This window comes from Stylophora pistillata, chromosome 4 (assembly GCF_964205215.1).
Source record: "Stylophora pistillata chromosome 4, jaStyPist1.2, whole genome shotgun sequence".
In the NCBI taxonomy this organism is placed as follows: domain Eukaryota; kingdom Metazoa; phylum Cnidaria; class Anthozoa; order Scleractinia; family Pocilloporidae; genus Stylophora; species Stylophora pistillata.
In genome coordinates this window covers 41,517,453-41,535,891 of record NC_142522.1, presented here as the reverse complement: position 1 = coordinate 41,535,891, position 18,439 = coordinate 41,517,453, and the positions used below count along the sequence as shown (strand labels likewise).

Here is an 18,439-nt window from a genome sequence, read left to right as displayed (position 1 = left end):
AGGTGTTGTTGATTTTTAGATACGGTCAATAAGAGTTCGGATATTGCGAATTTAGTAGCATAATGGAATAAAACTAAAGAAATTTGTTAGGAGACCAGTGTAGGTTTTTTTTATGAAAAACTGAAAAAACACAATCATTCGAATAGTTGTCAATAAATATATCAAGAAAGGAGAGTTTACCATCATTCTCTTTTTCGAAAGTGAATTTTATGTTATGGTGCCGTGAATTAATGTAATCAAAAAATGACATTGCATCCTGTTCATTGTGGAAGACACAGAAGGTGTCGTCTACTATAAAGTAGAAGGCGAGTCAACTGGTTAAAATTATTTAGCCATGTTTCCTCGTGGAAACCAAGAAAAAGATTAGCTCAAGATCAAACCTGAACTTAACAAACAATTACAGCATTATAACACTTTTTTAGCGTTTTAGTTCACGCCTTTGATGTTTGGTATCACGTTGTAATTAGTACCCGCTTTTGTATTACATCATACTGTAAGTATTTTATTCATCTGCTTGTCTGTTATATAATTACCCACGTTCTGTTACTCATTGATTGAAGATGGCAGAGGCATGCCGAAACATGTCTCTCAAAAAAGTTGTCTATTTCTTACAATATTTATCATACTTGCTACCACTACGACCTTGTGGAAATAGAAGTTAGTTATAAAGGAAGAATTTAGGTAAAGTTGTGTGTTTTCAACTCGAGGCGAGTTGTATTTGTGTTTGATTGTTTTAATTAGTACAACTTGCCTAGTGTCGCTTTCTCTCGCGTTCTCTCTTCTCCGCACGTTGAACACTTGATGCGCGTCCACCCTTCAGACGTTTGTGAGAAAAAAAGCGTTGGAATGGCGCCAGGCTTAAGCGATTTCTTTGAATTACTAGACCCTATTAATCTTACTTCCATGAGATAAGACTCTTCAAAACAATGCTCTTCGAAGTGCTTCGAACACAGATGTGGATCTTTGGGCAAGGATGTCCTTCCAACAGCATGAATCCAAGCTCGTCGAATCGCTGCATCATTTGGAAGTTTGTGTAAACGAATTTTGGGCTAGTTTTCCTTGTTTTTAGCTTGAATATTACAATCAAACGCAACGCAATGCCGCATTTTGCCGCCAATTTTACCGAGGGTAATGGAATCGAGCAACCATGTTACATCATTAACCGCCTCCCGGTTAGCTCAATTGGTTAGAGCGCTGGATTGTTGTGCGGGAGGTCGAGGTCGAAGGTTCGAGCTCCGGCCGGACCAACACTCAAGGTCTTAAAATAACTGAGGAGAATGCGCTACCTTTCTATAATATCAAGAAATGGATAGACACTCTAGTCTTCTCGGATAACGACGAATAAACTGTAGGTCCCGTCTCCTGCATCTATTAATTAGATAATTCGGTTAGGCAGGGGACCTTAAAGAACCCACTCACGAGATTACTGTGATGTGGTCTGGCCTGTTTACTGGGAACTGGGGGGAGGGGGGCATCTTCAAATACGTTTACTTCGATTGTTTGTAAACTGCTGATGTAGTCCGGCCAAAGTCCCCCGAAAAGTGTTGTGATGCGCATTTGATCATATCCACATGTTAATTTGCGCAATATAAATATTAAATTATTATTGTATTATTATTATTATTATTATTATTACATCATCAACCCAGAAAGCCTTGCGCGCCGATCAAAAGGGCGATTGCGGGACGTTCGCAATGGTCACGATGGCCTTCTTTGAGAGGCCAAAACAAAAAATCTAAGCAGGGAGAAATTTTTTCTGTTCGAAAAATCTTCTTTTGGACACTTATAGAGCATTTTAAGCGATATCTTTGAAAACAGTGAAGGATCCCTTTAAGAGTTTGTATTTTAATTCTAAACTGACAGTATTCAAATAAAAATTACAAAGAAACGGAAACCTTCTCTTTAAAGCAAAATGATTTACATGGAAATATTTCTATTTCGAAAATGAAAAAGCAGGTTCAATAAACTTTCGGCCATTAAAAGTAGGGAACTTAGGTGAGAATTCACAGCCCTGGTATGAAGAATATCTTAATTACAGTAGCACAGCCTAGGAAATAAGAGTGGAAAAGCAATTAAAAGTTTCTGCTTATCTATTCAAGGTTGGTGTGGAAACTATCGTATGAAAGGAATTTAAAATTACGAGACAGTATAAACTCAGCTGCCAACTACCATGAGAACTAATTTTGCCAGAAAGACCCTTAACACTCTTATTTACCAAATTTTTCGCTAGAATTGAACACGAAAAGTACCTAGAGGCCGGCTGTACAATTTGACTTGGCTATTCAAAATTACTTGTGGCTTTCTATATTTTTAAAACATCACAATGAAAGAAACTCGCATGAATTGTGAACGCTAAAGTTCCGAAAACAAGGAATACATATGCTTAAACTTCTACAGGGAAGATCACAAAATTTTCCCGTAACATCTGGTCAAGCCGAATGCCGTGTTTCTGGGATTAAGCTCTGCAACTTGCCAGCAGGAGGTTTCCCTAAACTTGTTTGATGATCTATATCAGTTAGGGAAGTTTCTCAATAGATTAAACTGAACTTTGTAGGTGGTGATTCCTGCTAAAAATGTGTTTAATTTAGTAGAGGTTAATCATCAAGATCGGTTTGTGATGCTATCACAGTACGGTCACCTTTAACAGAACTGAATATGGTCAAACCAAACCTCTCTGCTCCATATGCTAAAAATATCAAATTTGAACAACCTTTGAAACGAGCTTCTCTGTACTTAGTGTTAATCACTCTCATCATTATTGCTCTTAATTAAAAATAAAAGGTTTTATTTTTAACTGATATACTTTATCATTGCAGTAACCCAAACTGGGACAAATGAAGGCATCTCTAAACCCATTAAACCTCGCCTTGAGGTATCGTAATCATCAAATCTAAGATTTGTGGCTGTAGGTAAGGGACTCATCATTATTTATTGTGGGAAGGTAGAGGTGTCTAAGAAGGGGGGGGGGGGGGGGAATCGGAGGGTTTTACTATGTTTTGATAAAATTCCCCTGTTGCTCCCACCTGTCTCCTGATTACCTCTGACACATTCTATGATCAACCATAATTTCTGGCGGTCAATTCTCTATTTTTGTCACAATTGGCATGATCCTATTCAAAGACTCTGTGAGTGGCTCATGTTACCAAGTACTTCATGCTAAACAGAGCGTTATCCTGTATTTTAGTATCTAGTAAAACTAGAACGACCCGAGATATTTATAAAAACACGTTGTTTACCTTCCAACACTGCCCCTATCCATTTTGTGCTGACTAATTAGCGGGTTTTTTCGCCAAAGAAAAAATTATGTTCGCAGAGGCATAGTTTATGAAATTTAACTAACAACTCACCGCATAAAGGACGTCCATAAAGCCAAAGATTTCAGACCACTTCTTTGCATTTTACTTTTCTTTGATAAATCATAGCCACTGAATGTTGTCAATAAATGGACAGAGAATATCATCATAAAAAAAAATTTCGATGGCTGTATTCTTAAATGGATGTAGAGTCGAAGACAGAGGCGAAATCTTTACTAGCATTTTGGCGCCCTTTAAAGGCATTTTGGCGGCTCCGTGTTCGACTTTATCCATAATCCACCTAATCATCCATGAATTTTCTCCTTAACACGCTGCAGTTTTTCTCCTAATGGTTTCCTTTTACACCGTCAATGGACTTAGTTCGCTGCTTTGTGCGAGAAGAACTTCGTGTGCGTCAAACCCGATACGAATACCCTAGAATTATCAAATTGGCAAAAACACACAGCACACAGCCGAACAAGGAAAAGGTATTTCCCTGTGATTTCTTTCCGCTTTAAAATTCCTGGAGGTATCTCCAAAACCTCAATACATATTTTAGAAGTATCACTTACTCCAAAGATCGAAGAAAATCCCAAATAATGTAAAATTTCCTTTCCATATTATGAGCGGACCCTCGCGTGTAAGCGTAGAAACTAAAAAAAAAAAAAAAAAAAAAAATCAAAGCAAACAGAAACAAATGACTACATAGGCCACAAATGGAACCTCCCCTCAAGCTCTAGAGCAAACAGCCCAAGAAGTGAGCCAAAGCGACTTTTGAGATCTCTTATCACACCCAAGTTTTGTGCCAAGTTTCAGCCAAATCAGTTGGCCATCAGTTCTGGCCCCTGGAACACTTTCTCAGACAGGGACACTTAATATCTTAATCACAGACTTATTATGGCCGACGTAGTAATTACGTGGAAATGCTTTGATAAAGTCGATATCATCATTATAAGTTATTGTTATTATTATCAAAGTTATCATTATCGCTGTTATTACTAATGTTATCATCATCATCATTATTTACTTTCGTAGATAAACTGTGAAGAAATCGAGCCTACATTGAACTGAAAATAAACTCAACGAAAAAAGCCTAGAAAAATGAACACTCGTGAAACCGCACGCAGACTCATTTAATTTGATTAAGTTAGTGATTATCTGATTTACCACGCCGGGAGTAGTTTTGTGATATATATCGACCTCCCGCACAACACAATCCGGCGCTCTAACCAATTGAGCTAACCGGGAGGCGATTGTCTTCTTATGTGTAAGATTGTTTAAAGAGTGCCGGAACACATACAGAAAAGTTTCAAATCCAATAAGAGTGTCAGGAATGGATATATTCACGTGATTTAATCTGTGAGATACAAACACCATTATATTTTATATTACTGTTCTCGGGTTTCTTCACAGTAACAAGATCAAGTAAATAAATGCACCAGAAGAAGGAACTGTGTATTTCTCGCCAGAAGTATTAATTTTTTAATTTAAATTCATACCTATTTTTATGTATTTTAATATGAGCGCTGATCCAAAAACGTCCTTTTTTTTATATATATGCATATGTGCCCCATCTGAATCGTTCTTTACAATTCTGACCAACAAAGCCGCAGCAAGTGGCGGAGTTGTAGGGTCTCTAGAACATTCGGGCCTGACATGCGATGATTGTCATCCTAATAAAGGGTGGTTCGTATGTAAGAACTCCTTGTTTTGCGTGGCTGGTACCTATAGCGAAGGCAATTGCAGAACATGTCCAGCAGGTAATGCTGTTTTATCTTTTTATTTGTTTATTTATCTTTTGAATTCTCCTGTAGATATAATAATTTCATTAATTGAATTAGTGGATAAATGATGAAGCAGTATGACGGGATCACTAATTTTCTTTAAAATACGACAGAGACGGTCTAGGGGCAATCAATGAACATAAACCGTTCCAGTAAGTTTCTCTATAACTTGTCTAGCGATAGTCAACGTTAAATACCTGTCTCTGCAAGAATCCTACCTCTTGAGAAATAAAAACTTTCAAACCCACGTTCAAGAAATTCAACTCAATGAGGTTAATACTAAGTTGATTTCAAAATATAATCTTTTAGTTCAAAAGTTAAGAACTGATTTTCATTTTTTGAAACACAGATGAGTTGTTCTGAAATCGAGGTTCGAGCGAAAGTATTCGTGGAAAAAATATTTCAAAAAAATACAAAATGTAACATTATCGTAGAATTTAAAAAGGATTTTCTCTCTTGAATCAGTAGATTGTTCTTATTAAACTTCTTAGAAAGCAATTCATTGCGATTTTTTAATCCCCAAGCAGGAGATAACTTACGCGGAATCTCTTGCTTTAAAAGTTGCTTTGCGTAATTTGGGAAGCCCTACCAGGCGGTAGATATTGCGTTTGACCCCTTATGAGCTTAGGTATAGCTAGTATGACCTTCGATATATAAATTTCATCGATTACCTGCCAATCAAAATCTAGTTTAGGAAGGAATTTACATCCAAAAGGACATTCTCATCATAAAGCCGGTGGCTTTTATCAAGATGAAATGGGTCAAGTAAGATGTAAGAATTGTAGCACGGGTACGTACGTTCCAGAATCGCGTCATCCAGGAAAATCTCCCTCTGATTGTTTTGCGTGTTCATATGGTAAGGATCATACCAAGGTTTACTAATAGGCAATAAGTAATATTGCCGATGCTTACAAAAGTTTAAGTAGATAGTGTATTTCTGTCCCTCCAATTCAGAAAATCAAAGGCATTGGTTTCTTTAGAGCTCTTGATGACCAAAGCTCATTGGGGTTTTCTTCAAGACATTAATTCCGGCGATTAGTGCATAACGACAGGCAAATTTACCGTAAAACAGTGTTGTGTTTCCTGTGACGGAAAACAATTAACATTAGCAGGTGTCCCACTAAGTGCCGTCCACTGACTGATGACCCGGAAGTTTAACCCCTTGACCCCTAAGAGTGACAAGTATCTAATTTCTCCTGACAATATCAGCCCTGAATCGTTCATTCATTAAGGTCAGGAGAATAAAGGAAATAATCGCCAAGTTAAGAAACGCTTGATTGTTAAGCAAATTCTCCTGGTCAGCACCTTAGGAAACGTATGGAGAACAGTATGGAGAAAACGCAGGGTTAAGAAAATACTTCTTTCTTGAGAGTTACCTTTAACATTGTAAATTAAGCTATTCTTCTTCTTCCTTGTTTTAATTCTTTTCTAGTATTTGGGGGGTCAATTTTTTATTACCTTGACACCGATAAATGCCTGTCGATTTTTGAAAAAAAAAATTAAGTGAAACCTAAACCCTCTGGCTGCTTGAGCTAGTTATACTCAAATTATGGACCGTCTAACTATTGCAGCGGATCGTCTTCTAATGCTTTATCGTGACATTTTGTAATGATAAACGTATTCAATGACTAATTGTTTTTAGTTTTTAGTCTTCCATGAATAGCTTAGCTTGAGAGAGTATTATCACCCTCTTCAGAATGAATTTTCCTTCTCTTCCTCCACTGAATAGGAAACTCGTTTGTCACTGTATATTCTAGGCAGGAACAGGTCTGGAAACTACTTACTGAGGAACTTTAGGCTGCCAAGATGACCTTTTTGTTTCATGAGATTTGAGGAACTGTTTTTCTAGTACAAAAACAATGTTTATGTTATTCTATTTACAATGGGAAATAACATTTTCAATAACGAGCGAGGTATACAAGGACCATATATAATTTTGTATCTGTTTAAATTTCATCGAAGATTTTTTTAAAATAATTTTTGTCGAGTTGTCTTGACAATTAAGCAAGACTTTCTGAGTCAAAATTGAAGGTTAAATTTTATTAAAGTACTCATCGCATTTTGGTAAATTAAAAGGGGCCTTAACTAAGTTACGTGAGGTTTGGAAACGGATGTTTTTATTCACAAGCAAGGTGTAGCTTATAACGATGCCAAAATGCGAATACTAATGCAGTGATATAATACGTTCGGGATTTGCATGCATATATACAGCGTGTGTTTAATTTATAATTTCAGTTCTTTCCGGTTACCACCTTGAATAAACGGATTTCATTTTAACCACGGTTTACTATACAAGGTTATCTTGGTTTGCTAATTACAATGTAACATTTTTGTGCTTCATCTTTGTGAATTTCTTGGAGGGAAAAAAAACTAAAGTAGCACAAAGAGACAAAAATATCTTAAGATTTGCAAATCGTTTGAGTCACTTTTGATCAAATTTTAAATCACGAGGACACGAACGTAAATTAACAAATAGAGAAGCCTTGACTGTGCTATTTTCTCTTGTAAAGCACGCAGGAAGTTTCTAGAGCACATAATAAGTATATGGAAAAACACTCGACTACGTTTCGTCTTTCTCCCCACCTCTGTTTTGTTTTAAACACAAAACTATATATACTATAAAAGTGTTAATTGTGTTTGATATTTTTTTGTTTACGTAAGTTTACGATCTAACTGAGAGTGAAAACCTTTAGCACTCAGACTGTCCATTTCGTTCCCCCTTTGAGGGTTTTCGTCTCTACATCCGTCATACTAATGCAAGTTACGGCGCTTGGCATGTTTACAAACCTTTGTTTTGTTATTCGGTTGCTACTTGCCTACCGCCTTATTCCGAAATTTCTCTTTCAATTAACGAAAAAAACCTCAGTAGACATGGCACAAATTGGCTGATGGCGGGACAGCTTTAGCTCATTTCCATGCTCTATGATCTGATAGAGCACGCCCTTTCATTCAACCAATGAGAACACGCGTTGTATCAGAACTCTATTATAATATTTGGTAGGTCACCGATCTCCCATGTTTCACGGACATCAACTTATCAGGTGTGATTGTTAGGGCAGCATCAACTATAGCTCCAAAAGGAATGAAAGGCCATGGAGTAAATTTTAATTTTTTTCTGCTTTATCTTACGAGCCTGTCACGAATACAAGAAGTAAAAGGGTTTGAACCCAGGAGCCATGTTTGATGGTGTTAGTCTGATCCTCTGGGTGAGATTAGTACTGGGGATTGTTACTGTTGTAACGGCTGGCTTTTCGGAAATCTTCGTACGTCGAAGGCACTATCTGAGTTGAGCATCTTTTCACGCGGTTGTTCATAAGGTATTTCGAATAAATGTTTATTTTGGGCGGGTAAGAATCGATCGGCGGTTTGGGTACGAACCGACTCAAACTTGGGTAGAGATCAATTGCATTTGGGTACAAAGCGACCGTGGGCACAAGAAGACCGGACACTTTTCGTTTTTTTTTTTTTTTTTTATGCCGTTGTTGAGTTAAGCCTTGATTTATGACATAATAGAAAGAAAAGACAAAAGAAATGTTGACAAAGACGACGATAATCAAAACTTTTCTGTTGACGGTCATACCATTGAGAGAATGGGGGAAATACGGCTTTTGGGAGTTTAAATCGATGAAAAATTGAGTTTTACTAGTCATATCAGTGATCTATGCTCTGAGGTCAGTCAAAAAGTAGGGGTCCTACTGCGGCTACGCAATTTGATACCCTGTAATGCTAAACTATCACTTTACAGGTCTTCAATTTTGCCCCATCTAACCTTCTGTAATCTAGTATGGCACTTTTGTAATGCATCGGATCGGAGAAAGCTTGAGCGGATTCAGGAGCGAGCAGTTAGGGCGGTGTACAAAACTAGATCAGCGTCCTATCAAGAACTTTTAAGTCGCGCCAAACTACCGGCGTTGTACAATCGCCAACTACAAGACATGGCCACTTTGACGTTAGAAGTTAAGCATAGTCTCGTACCCGAGAATATTTCTGACTTATTTAATATAAAGAACACTCAGTATAACTTACGGAACAGTGACTTCGAACTGCCAAGATTCGATACTGTAAGATTTGGTAGGAATTCTATTAAACATACGGGACCTCTCATTTGGTCGAAGTTACCAAGACACCTAAGAACGATAGAAACTCTAATTTCATTCGAGAAGATCCTAAGAAAAGTCGACCTTTAAACTCTTGTTGAAATTTAAAACTTAATTAAATAACTTTATAATCTTTTTAATTATCTACTGTCAATTACTATTATCTATATATGTAAATGTATTTGACTTTTAAATTTTTTAGTGTCCCCCATTAGCTTATAGCTAAAAACATAGACACTTAAAAAAAGTTTTTCATTCATTCATTCATTCACAGCAGCACCAGGTCCAAGCGGTCTTTTAAATTTTAATTCTAATTTTTGTTTTTTTCCTCCCATGTTGAGATAAACCTTTCAAAACAAAAATCCCATGCGTATGTGTAAGCTACATCAAACTGAACACTTTGCAATCTAGAACATAACGAAAACAAAGTATAGTTTTTCCCTTCTCGTTGAAAAAAGAAAAAAAGACGTGGTTGGTTTCAACTGTAAAGAGGGAAACGTATCGAGGGATTTTGTCTTGCCGCTACCTCCACTTTCTAATGATCGACCACCGCTAGAGCTGTTCCCAAGTGAGTGAGTGTGTTTATTTTATGTTTACTATAACAAATTAGCTGTACACTCTCATGATTAGCGTTACATTAATAATTTAATCATAGAGGTAATCTGTTCGGTCCTTGATGCCCAACGACTATACCATTTTACTATTTTTCATTCTACTATTTTTCCTCGCACTCAGTCATTAAGTAAATAATCTTTTTTCAGGCTAGAGGTTTATTTTGAGCAATAACGACGCGGAAATTCAGCCTGAGCTCGCAAAGCTGCATCTGTGATAAGGAAAGTGATAATGATGATTATGATGAGGATAACAAGGAAAATAACCATAGCATGATGGGGATGACAACGAATAATCGAGCATTTGTATTATGTTTTCTGCTAGATATGGGTCGACAGCAGTAATCATTACAAGAAAGTATCACACTCGTAGTCTTCCCCGTCTTTCGTTTGAATTGCTACATGAAACTTCACCAGAATTTTATTCTGGCCTCCGGCTCATACTAAAACTCTGAATTAAAACGATGTAACTTTCCCCTCTCCTTTCCGCCATTTTGTTTTGTTGTGCTCTTGCAGCTTCACTGTCAATAGATTTATTTTTAACGTCAAACTTTTGAACTCAAATTTTAGCATTCTGCACAGTGTGCAATTAATTGAAGTGTTCTAGTCAGATGAACAAGCTGAAATTATGCTTTTGTATGTTATTAGGCCTGAAAATTTTGTCTTACAGAGGATGTATTTTCAATAAATATTTGATAAGTAGATGGTGTTTATTTTCTTAATGCTTCCCAGGTCCACCCTATGATACGTTGAGGTTCACACTTTAACCATGACCGGTGCTTTCCCCTGAGGAGTATTTCGATGCCAATATCACATATACCCCCGGTAGGTTCCACTCAAAAGCAGCGGGAGGGGGGGGGGGAGGGGGGAAATGGCCGAGCTAACAGGCCACAAATAACAAATAGAGAGACGGTTTTTTATATCAGCTTACAAATGCTTATCATTACCCCATTGTAACACACATGTAGATAAAGCGAGAAACTCACCCATTTCCCTCCTCCGTCATGTACTTCTAAATCAGCTTTAGAGTTTGAATTTAAATTCGAAAACTGAAAAAAGATGCTCCAGTCTTTCAAATATGAGCAATTCCTTGGGCTAAAAAGTGATGTTCAAACACTTACCTTGAGGTTGATATCATCAGCTTCTGAGGACAGGCACTAGCAGCTTTCATGCTCAGTAAACTAATATCTTTCGTGTTCCAGCTGTCGACATTCTATACCGCATGATATTTTTCAAAGCCATCTTAAAGAGAGACCGTCATGTTTTTGTCAATAGAGAGGTCGAGTAATCTGGTGAAACCGAATGCCAAGTTTCCGGGATTAAGCTTTACAATTTGACAGCAGGAGGTTTGCCTAAACTTGTTTCATGATCTACATAAGTTAGGAAAGTTTCTTAATAGATGGAACTGAACTTTGTAGATAGTGATTCCTGCTAAAAATGTGCTTAATTTAGGACAGGTTAAAAATCAAGATCGGTTTGTAATGATATCATAGTTTGATGACTTTTAACAGAAATGAATACGGTCAAATCAACTTCTCGTTCCATATGCTTAAAATGCCAAATTTGAACAACATTTGAGGCAAACTTCTCTGTACTTACTATTAATCAATCCTGCCATTATTGTTATTTAAGTAAATCGAATGATGTGGCATTAGTTTTCGTTTATAACTGATTTATTTTATAGTTGCAGTAACCAAAACTTGGACATAAGAAGGCATCTATGAACCCATTAAACCTAGCTTTAGGCATCGTAATCTAAGAATTATGACTGTAAATAAGGGACCGATCATTATTCATCGTAGGGGGACTGGGGTGGTGGAGGGTTTTACTGTGTTTTAATAAAATTCACCACCCCTTACCGGTCACCTGATTACCTTTGTCACATTTTATAATATACCCTCATTGGTAATTTACTGGCGGTCAAATTTCTTGAATTCTTAAATTTTGTTCCTAAATGTGAATATTTTTATCATTTTACTTGGTATGATAATATCTTCCCAAGTCAAATGTCCATTATTTCGTTTTAAATAAGGGATAAAATATATGTATCTTATTAACCAAGCGCGAGGGTCGTACTGGGAGAATATCGGCCCAAGGTCTTGACAGTACGGACATCGCTGCGCTCGGTCCGTACAAAAAAGACCGAGGGCCGATATTCTTCCGGTACGATCCCCAGCAAGCTTGGTTAATAAGAGATTTATTAGACGACTGAAGTTCAAAGGGACACGTATAATAGCGGTATCATTCGGGACCATTAGGGACAGTGCCCGGTCCAATACTGAGAGAATATTGACCGGCAATAGAGCATTTTGATTGGTTGATTTTAGTTATTGGCCCTCTGACTGCCCGAGTCGTGTAATAATTATGAGATAGTGCTCAATTTTGTTCTGTCCTTTATTCTTTTTTTCTTTTTCCTGTTAAAATGAGTTTTTTTTTCACTCTGAAAAAGGAAATAAGAAGCCCAAACTACGCCTTGTTAACCTATGTCAACGTAAAAAAAATCGACACAAATGTATCAAAACTGGTAATTATTCACTAGCTAAAACGAAATGTTCTTCATCCAAATCAATTACAAATCTCAAAATCTTTTCGATACTCAGTGCACATAAAAAAACTTCAGGGTGTAAACCGTTGTAGCTATCAAGGTATGAATCGTATAAGCGCTTTATACCCTGACGTTTTTTACGTCATAATAGTTAAAACTATTTTGAATACTTTGCAGTGATGAAAAATGGGTTTTTAATGGCCCATTTTCAACCGAGATGCCTTGCGCGCCCAGATCATTTTTCATATCTGAAACATACGCTATTTTCCTCGAAGTTGCGGAATCGCTTTGATATCTTCTTCCATCTTACTAATTAGGACTTTCAAAGTTCCATCTTGAATCATGTGCGAACAACAAACTATCGTAGTATCCATATCAGTAAATAGTTTTTAATTCTTACATGTATGACGGTCAAAAACGTCATTTGAAAAGTTGATGCCGCCGAAGAAGCGGTATAGAGGAAGGCCGGGTCTGCCCGGCTCGGCAAAGGTTGTTCGACTTCGAGAGTCTGTGTATGATTTATGGAGGGCAAGGAAAACAACAATGGGTTTCGGTAACACTACAGACAGTGCTTTTGCAGAAATGTTATTGCATTGTTCCTACGATGGAACTAGAGACTCCGGGGAGATTTTTTCGAGGTGAGAATAATTATTTGACTGATTTTTACTTGAGATCCTGAGATATGTATGTAAGCGATCTCATTTGTACAAGTCATTATTCTATAATTGAAATGCGTAAAGTAAATCAGTTTTGGCCAATATTGGTCATTTGTTTATATCTTATTTAGTGTTGAAGCCGAACAATTTCCTTCAACATCAAGTAAGCTTTGTACAAGTTTTATACACAGACTCGATTTATGATTTTTCAGTCTCAAATATTTAGCTGCGAATTTGTTTACTGTGTTCTTCACCAAATCTTTGTTTTTCTTTTTAATAGTGTTTGTGAATGACTATCAGAGTTCGCCATTTAACAATAACGCGATTCCAAAACAAAAACAAACGACTGCAAAGGATCTCGGATGAAAATGGCCCTTTAAATACAGGGGTATTATAACAGAACTTTTGACGAGAAACTCAGACCGACACACCAGAACCAGTCGCTATGGAAAATATAACTTAGTGTGCCCCTCCTATAATAGAAAAATGGAAAGGGGGGCGAACTTTTCAGGCCAGTGGAGCAAAACTATGGAACAGCATCCCTTTAGACATTGGAAAGAAAGACTCCATTGGCTCTTTTAAATGTTCTGCTCGAAAATGTTTTTATTCAAGAACTCTTAGCTTAGTTTTTAGTTGTGCATACGCAGATTTAGATTTATTTTTTATTATTATCTTATAAGTGTAAATAGTTTTTAATTTTTAACCTAGGATAGAGGGCCACTGGTTCGTCGGTTTTTAACTGTTATGTGTTACCCTCTGTAAATAAAGTTGTTACCTACTTGCTCACTTACTTACTAGTGGTCTATCAATAATAATCTTGTTCACTGTGCGGCATCGATAAGTCGATAATGTTCATGGATAGCATTGCGGAGACAGAAAACTTGTATGGAGAGCACTGTAGACGTGCCTACTTTTTAAATTAAACATTGGTATAGGCTGCCCTTAAATTTTAACCGTTTGTAACCTTCTTATTGCAAAAGAAGTTGGTTGCAAAATGAGTTAAAAAATGCATGAACTTATTATATTAGGGAAGCCAAAAATATGAAAACGAAGCAGTAGAATACAAAATGTAAGTTATCTGAAAACGCCCTTATAAATTCAGCAAATAGCTACAGTGAGCTTTCTACCTTAAGGAAAACATCAGACAAATTAAGACGACTTAATGTTAACCTGCGTTTAATGAGGTCATCTTCTTTTCTTGATTGTGAAGTTCTCTGTCAGTTTGTCACAACTGAATTAAATCCCCCGAGATCTTGTTGGTCGGTGAAACTCGATTATACATATTGCATATTAATGGCCTTAAATTTCAGATCGTAGCGGAAGACGTTTTTTATGCGTTTTTTAATTCTGGCTCTTATGTCCGCAGGGGTGCAATGCATAGGGCCCACCTACTTGAAGGCTGCTTATCAAGTATTTGAACTTGACACATTTTGACATGATGTGTCCATTTCCCAAATGTTTGGTACCAGACTGTGAAAAAATACTGTTGATTTGAAGGTTTTTGGTTTTTTGTTATTGTTTTTGTTTTTTGTTTTTGTTTTTGTTTTTTTTTCTAAGAAGGATTTAATTTATTTCGTGGTTAGGTCTAAGGTGTAAATAGCTTACGCTCTCCTCCCGGCTATAATTTAGTCTATTAGTTTGTTGTACAAATAGTGTGTCTTACAAGGAAATTTCACTGATGGGGGAGAGGGAGGGGGAAGACCACGTGCATTTTTGAGTGAAGTTTTTTTTTTTTTATTGCAAAAAAATTGTCACCTCCTTTCGGCAGAAGTTTGTCACCCTAGTAACAGACACGTATCATTCGTTTCAAACTGTACAAGTGAATAAATAGCCTTGTCTATAAAGTTGAGTTTCTTATACAACCTCATACAACCAAATCAGCGAATATTCAGAAGTGCTTTGGCTCCCGCCTAAAAATGCTGAAAACCCGAAAGCTACAAAAAGTTTGGGCAAAATTTATTTTTATATCTATACATATTTTTACATCAATGATAATTACTGGATTATAAGCGTACATAATCAAAAGTGGTGGGAAACTCAACTATCAGACTCAAGATGAATTGGATAGCAACAAAAACCTAATGGCTTTTTGAAGTTTTTTCAAAGAATGTTCGCCATAGGACCCTTTCGGGAGGATGAAAAATTTTGTCTCATATCCGGGAAACACCCTTTCAGAAATAGCATGGGTCAGTAAAATTTAAAACATTTTACTATCTAATGGTTTTATTTCTGGAGAAGACAATCTGTAAGTTCAGTTTAGTTTAGTACATAAACTACCCGAAATTACATATTTTCACGATGCCAACGAGGTAGAATGTGACTAGTTTTTAAGCAGTTCATTGCAGTTAAACTGGTGTTCACCATCCGCTAACCTTCTTTTAAAAGGCCATTCATTTAATGGCCATGTTTGTGAGTCATTCGTGATTCTTAGAGCGGGCCTTAACAAAGGTTCAAGTCAAATAGTCTACTGTAGATCTCCGGTGAAACATGTCTCCTTGTTCTTTTACAAATTATAATTAGCTTTGAGCTCATTGTATTTATTGAATGACTTTATAGCTATTTCCAATTAACAATCAAAAAGCAAATACTGACAAGGAGGAATAAATTTATTGATCTTTGGCAAAAGTTTTGCTGAAACTTACAATTTAGACCGGCGAGTCACGGAAACTCAGAGATCTCTTCGCTAACTTATTAAAATCAATTAAAGGAAACTGTGAACAAGTCGTGGATACATTGCGTTTGAATGAGTTTTGAAGATATTAAATTCCAATGTGTAGTGTTTAGACATTTCGTTACTGTTATATAGAGTTATGGGTGCTGTAACATGGCGTGCCCGCTGGTGTAGATTAAAGAAACCGTTAAGTTTATCTGCACTTATCTGGTATTAACAGCCCATCATTACACAATGGGTGATTCCTGGATCCATTTGAAACTACTTGGTATTACTCTGAAATGCTGGGGTGATGCTGGGTGAATGGTCAGAATTGACACTTTAGCTATCGGTCGGTACAGAATACGGACTGAAAACCGGGTACGAAATGCAGACTAGGTACAAAATGCAGACAGCAGACTACAGATTGTGCACAGAATGCAGACTAGAAATTTTGAACAATGTTATTTCACCTGATCCATTGATAACATATGTCAGTAATCTTACAACTTACCGAGTGTCGCGCAATCGCCTTTTAGTAATCACTTTCATGATCATTTGCACTATTTCGGAATATTCCTTGTCCGTTTCCTCGCATATTTTGTTTTAAACAAAGTGAGCACTGAATGCTGTTTTCAAGAAAGCGGCCACTTTCGTTCTCAAATAGAATTTCAAGCTATCGTATAGTCTCATTTCGCGCGCGAAATGTCAGTATTCAAAAAAAAAAAAAAAAAAAAAAAAAAAGACAGCTTTTGTATGTGTTACGAACTTTTCACCTTTTAAACCGACATGAGTATATTTTCATTTTGTTGACAAAAATGTGGACTTAGACCAAAACTGTTCGACTTGATATATTTTTTACCGTTCAGGGGTGTACACACAATGATTTTCACAAATTAATGTTTGCGTAGTCACCAAACAGATGAGAGGTAAAACCATCAGAAAATCAAACAACTCGCCAGTCACGAAAACAACGCTTCGCTTTCGCTTTCCCCTATATAAAAATTCGTCGGCTACTCGTTTTAGCGATAGATAGCGATATAAATATTGACGGCTCGCAGTGAGAAGAATGAAGGCTCGAAAATCTATTTAGGAACGATTGTGGCCTGCACGCTTTGTTAAAAGCAAAATATACCTGGGAACAGCGTGGAATATTCCACAATAATGCAAATGATGGCGAAAGATGATCACGGAAAAGCGATTGCACTAAGCGTCTTCGGCTCGCAGCGAGATGAATGAAGGCTTGAAATTGTATTTAAGAACGATTGTGGCCTGCACGCTTTGTTAAAAGCAAAATATACCTGGGAACAGCGTGGAATATTCCACAATAATGCAAATGATGGCGAAAGATGATCGCGGAAAATCGATAATGCAAATGATTTTAGCTTTAGATAACGATATAAATACTGACGGCTCGCAGTGAGAAGAATGAAGGCTCGAAAATCTATTTAGGAACGATTGTGGCCTGCACGCTTTGTTAAAAGCAAAATACACCTGGGAACAGCGTGGAATATTCCACAATGATGCAAATGATGGCGAAAGATGATCGCGGAAAATAGATTGCATTAAGCGTCTTCACTCATAGTTACACCTTTAGTCTTTCAAAGAGCTTTAACTCCGTTACACATGTTCTGAAATGGGATAGAGGCATTCCCGTATAATTTCGGAAGGTCGCTATCAATTGGTCTGCCGTCGACGTATCGATTTGTTTACATCTGAGTGAGTGATGCATTTGCATATTCTGCCCCATTGTTATAATCGTTTGTACGCTTCGCGTACCCACGACTTACAAATTGTTTGAGTATTTCAATAAATTTACCACTAAACTTGCTTTCCACCTAACACGCCAATTACAGTATTTTACTCCACTTGGAGTAGAAGGGCCCAAGAGCCTCCTGAAAACTTCTAAAACAATTTTGAAACAATCAAACAGGTAAATTAAAAAAAAATTGCCCCTTCCCACCCTCTACCCCTACCCTCGACTCTAACTCTAAATTAAACACGACTGGTTGAATAAACAATCGCGCGCTTCTTAACGTTAACTCGCCCTAACATGACGCCTGTACTGCAGGCTAAAGCTAAGCTAAACTGAAGCTATTTTTTTAAACTCGATTTTGTGCCAGTAGCGGCCTAAAATTCAAAGATATGCTTATAAAAAATGATCGATAATAATGATCACTCAATTAGTTTGCTATCATAACTATTTAAGGTGACCTGCTACCTCATGTACTTTCATCTCGATATTATCAGTTGATACATTTGACTTAGTCATGAGATTTGAAGTTTTTCTTGGATAAAATGCAAGCGGAAAAGTTAGTGAATTATTAATCAACCAAATTCCGTTCTCAGTGAAAAAGAAGCAAAAAAATGAGAGCGAAGGGGTCTTGCTACGATTAGTAGATAGCTACTTCTCCCTCGAAGCAAATCCACACGAATTCGTCATCGTTGTACAGTGCAACTTTAAATTTGAAGGTTCCCTATGAGTTGAGAATAAGAAAATAAAGAGATTGAATCAGGAAAGCAATAACACAGCGCAATTTTTGTTATAACGCGAAGCTAAAACTGTACTGGCCTAGCGGCAGTTTTACGTTAGCCAAAACAAATATTATAACAATCATAGAAAAGAAGATATATTGCCTTCTATTGAAAAGACTCTTCACAAGTTACCTTAAACGAGGCATATGATAACAATGGGATGTAGCCATGTAAACTCTCTGTATAGGTTTCTGGGAGAAAAAACACAAGATTCGCCAATGACTTGATAAGGGAACCACTGCCAGTCTGGGTATTACTAAGTCTTACC

The 18,439-nt window shown here is 37.0% G+C and overlaps 1 protein-coding gene across 7 annotated transcripts in view; it reads right to left on the bottom strand.

Annotated features, from left to right (window-relative positions):
• LOC148733788 (uncharacterized) overlaps nt 1-18,439 on the bottom strand; it is a 270,303-nt gene that overhangs the window by 231,486 nt on the left and 20,378 nt on the right. For 3 of the 7 annotated variants that reach the window (XM_088757683.1, XM_088757679.1, XM_088757680.1), the window contains 2 exons: nt 18,304-18,362; nt 15,572-18,113 (listed from right to left, as the gene is read on the bottom strand). The exons of the other annotated variants lie outside the window; for them this stretch is intronic. In XM_088757683.1, the coding sequence (XP_088613809.1) occupies nt 18,030-18,113; nt 18,304-18,362 (143 nt within the window). In that variant the 3' untranslated portion in view covers nt 15,572-18,029. Of the gene's footprint in view, nt 1-15,571; nt 18,114-18,303; nt 18,363-18,439 lie in introns of those variants that run through there. 7 annotated transcript variants of the gene reach the window in all.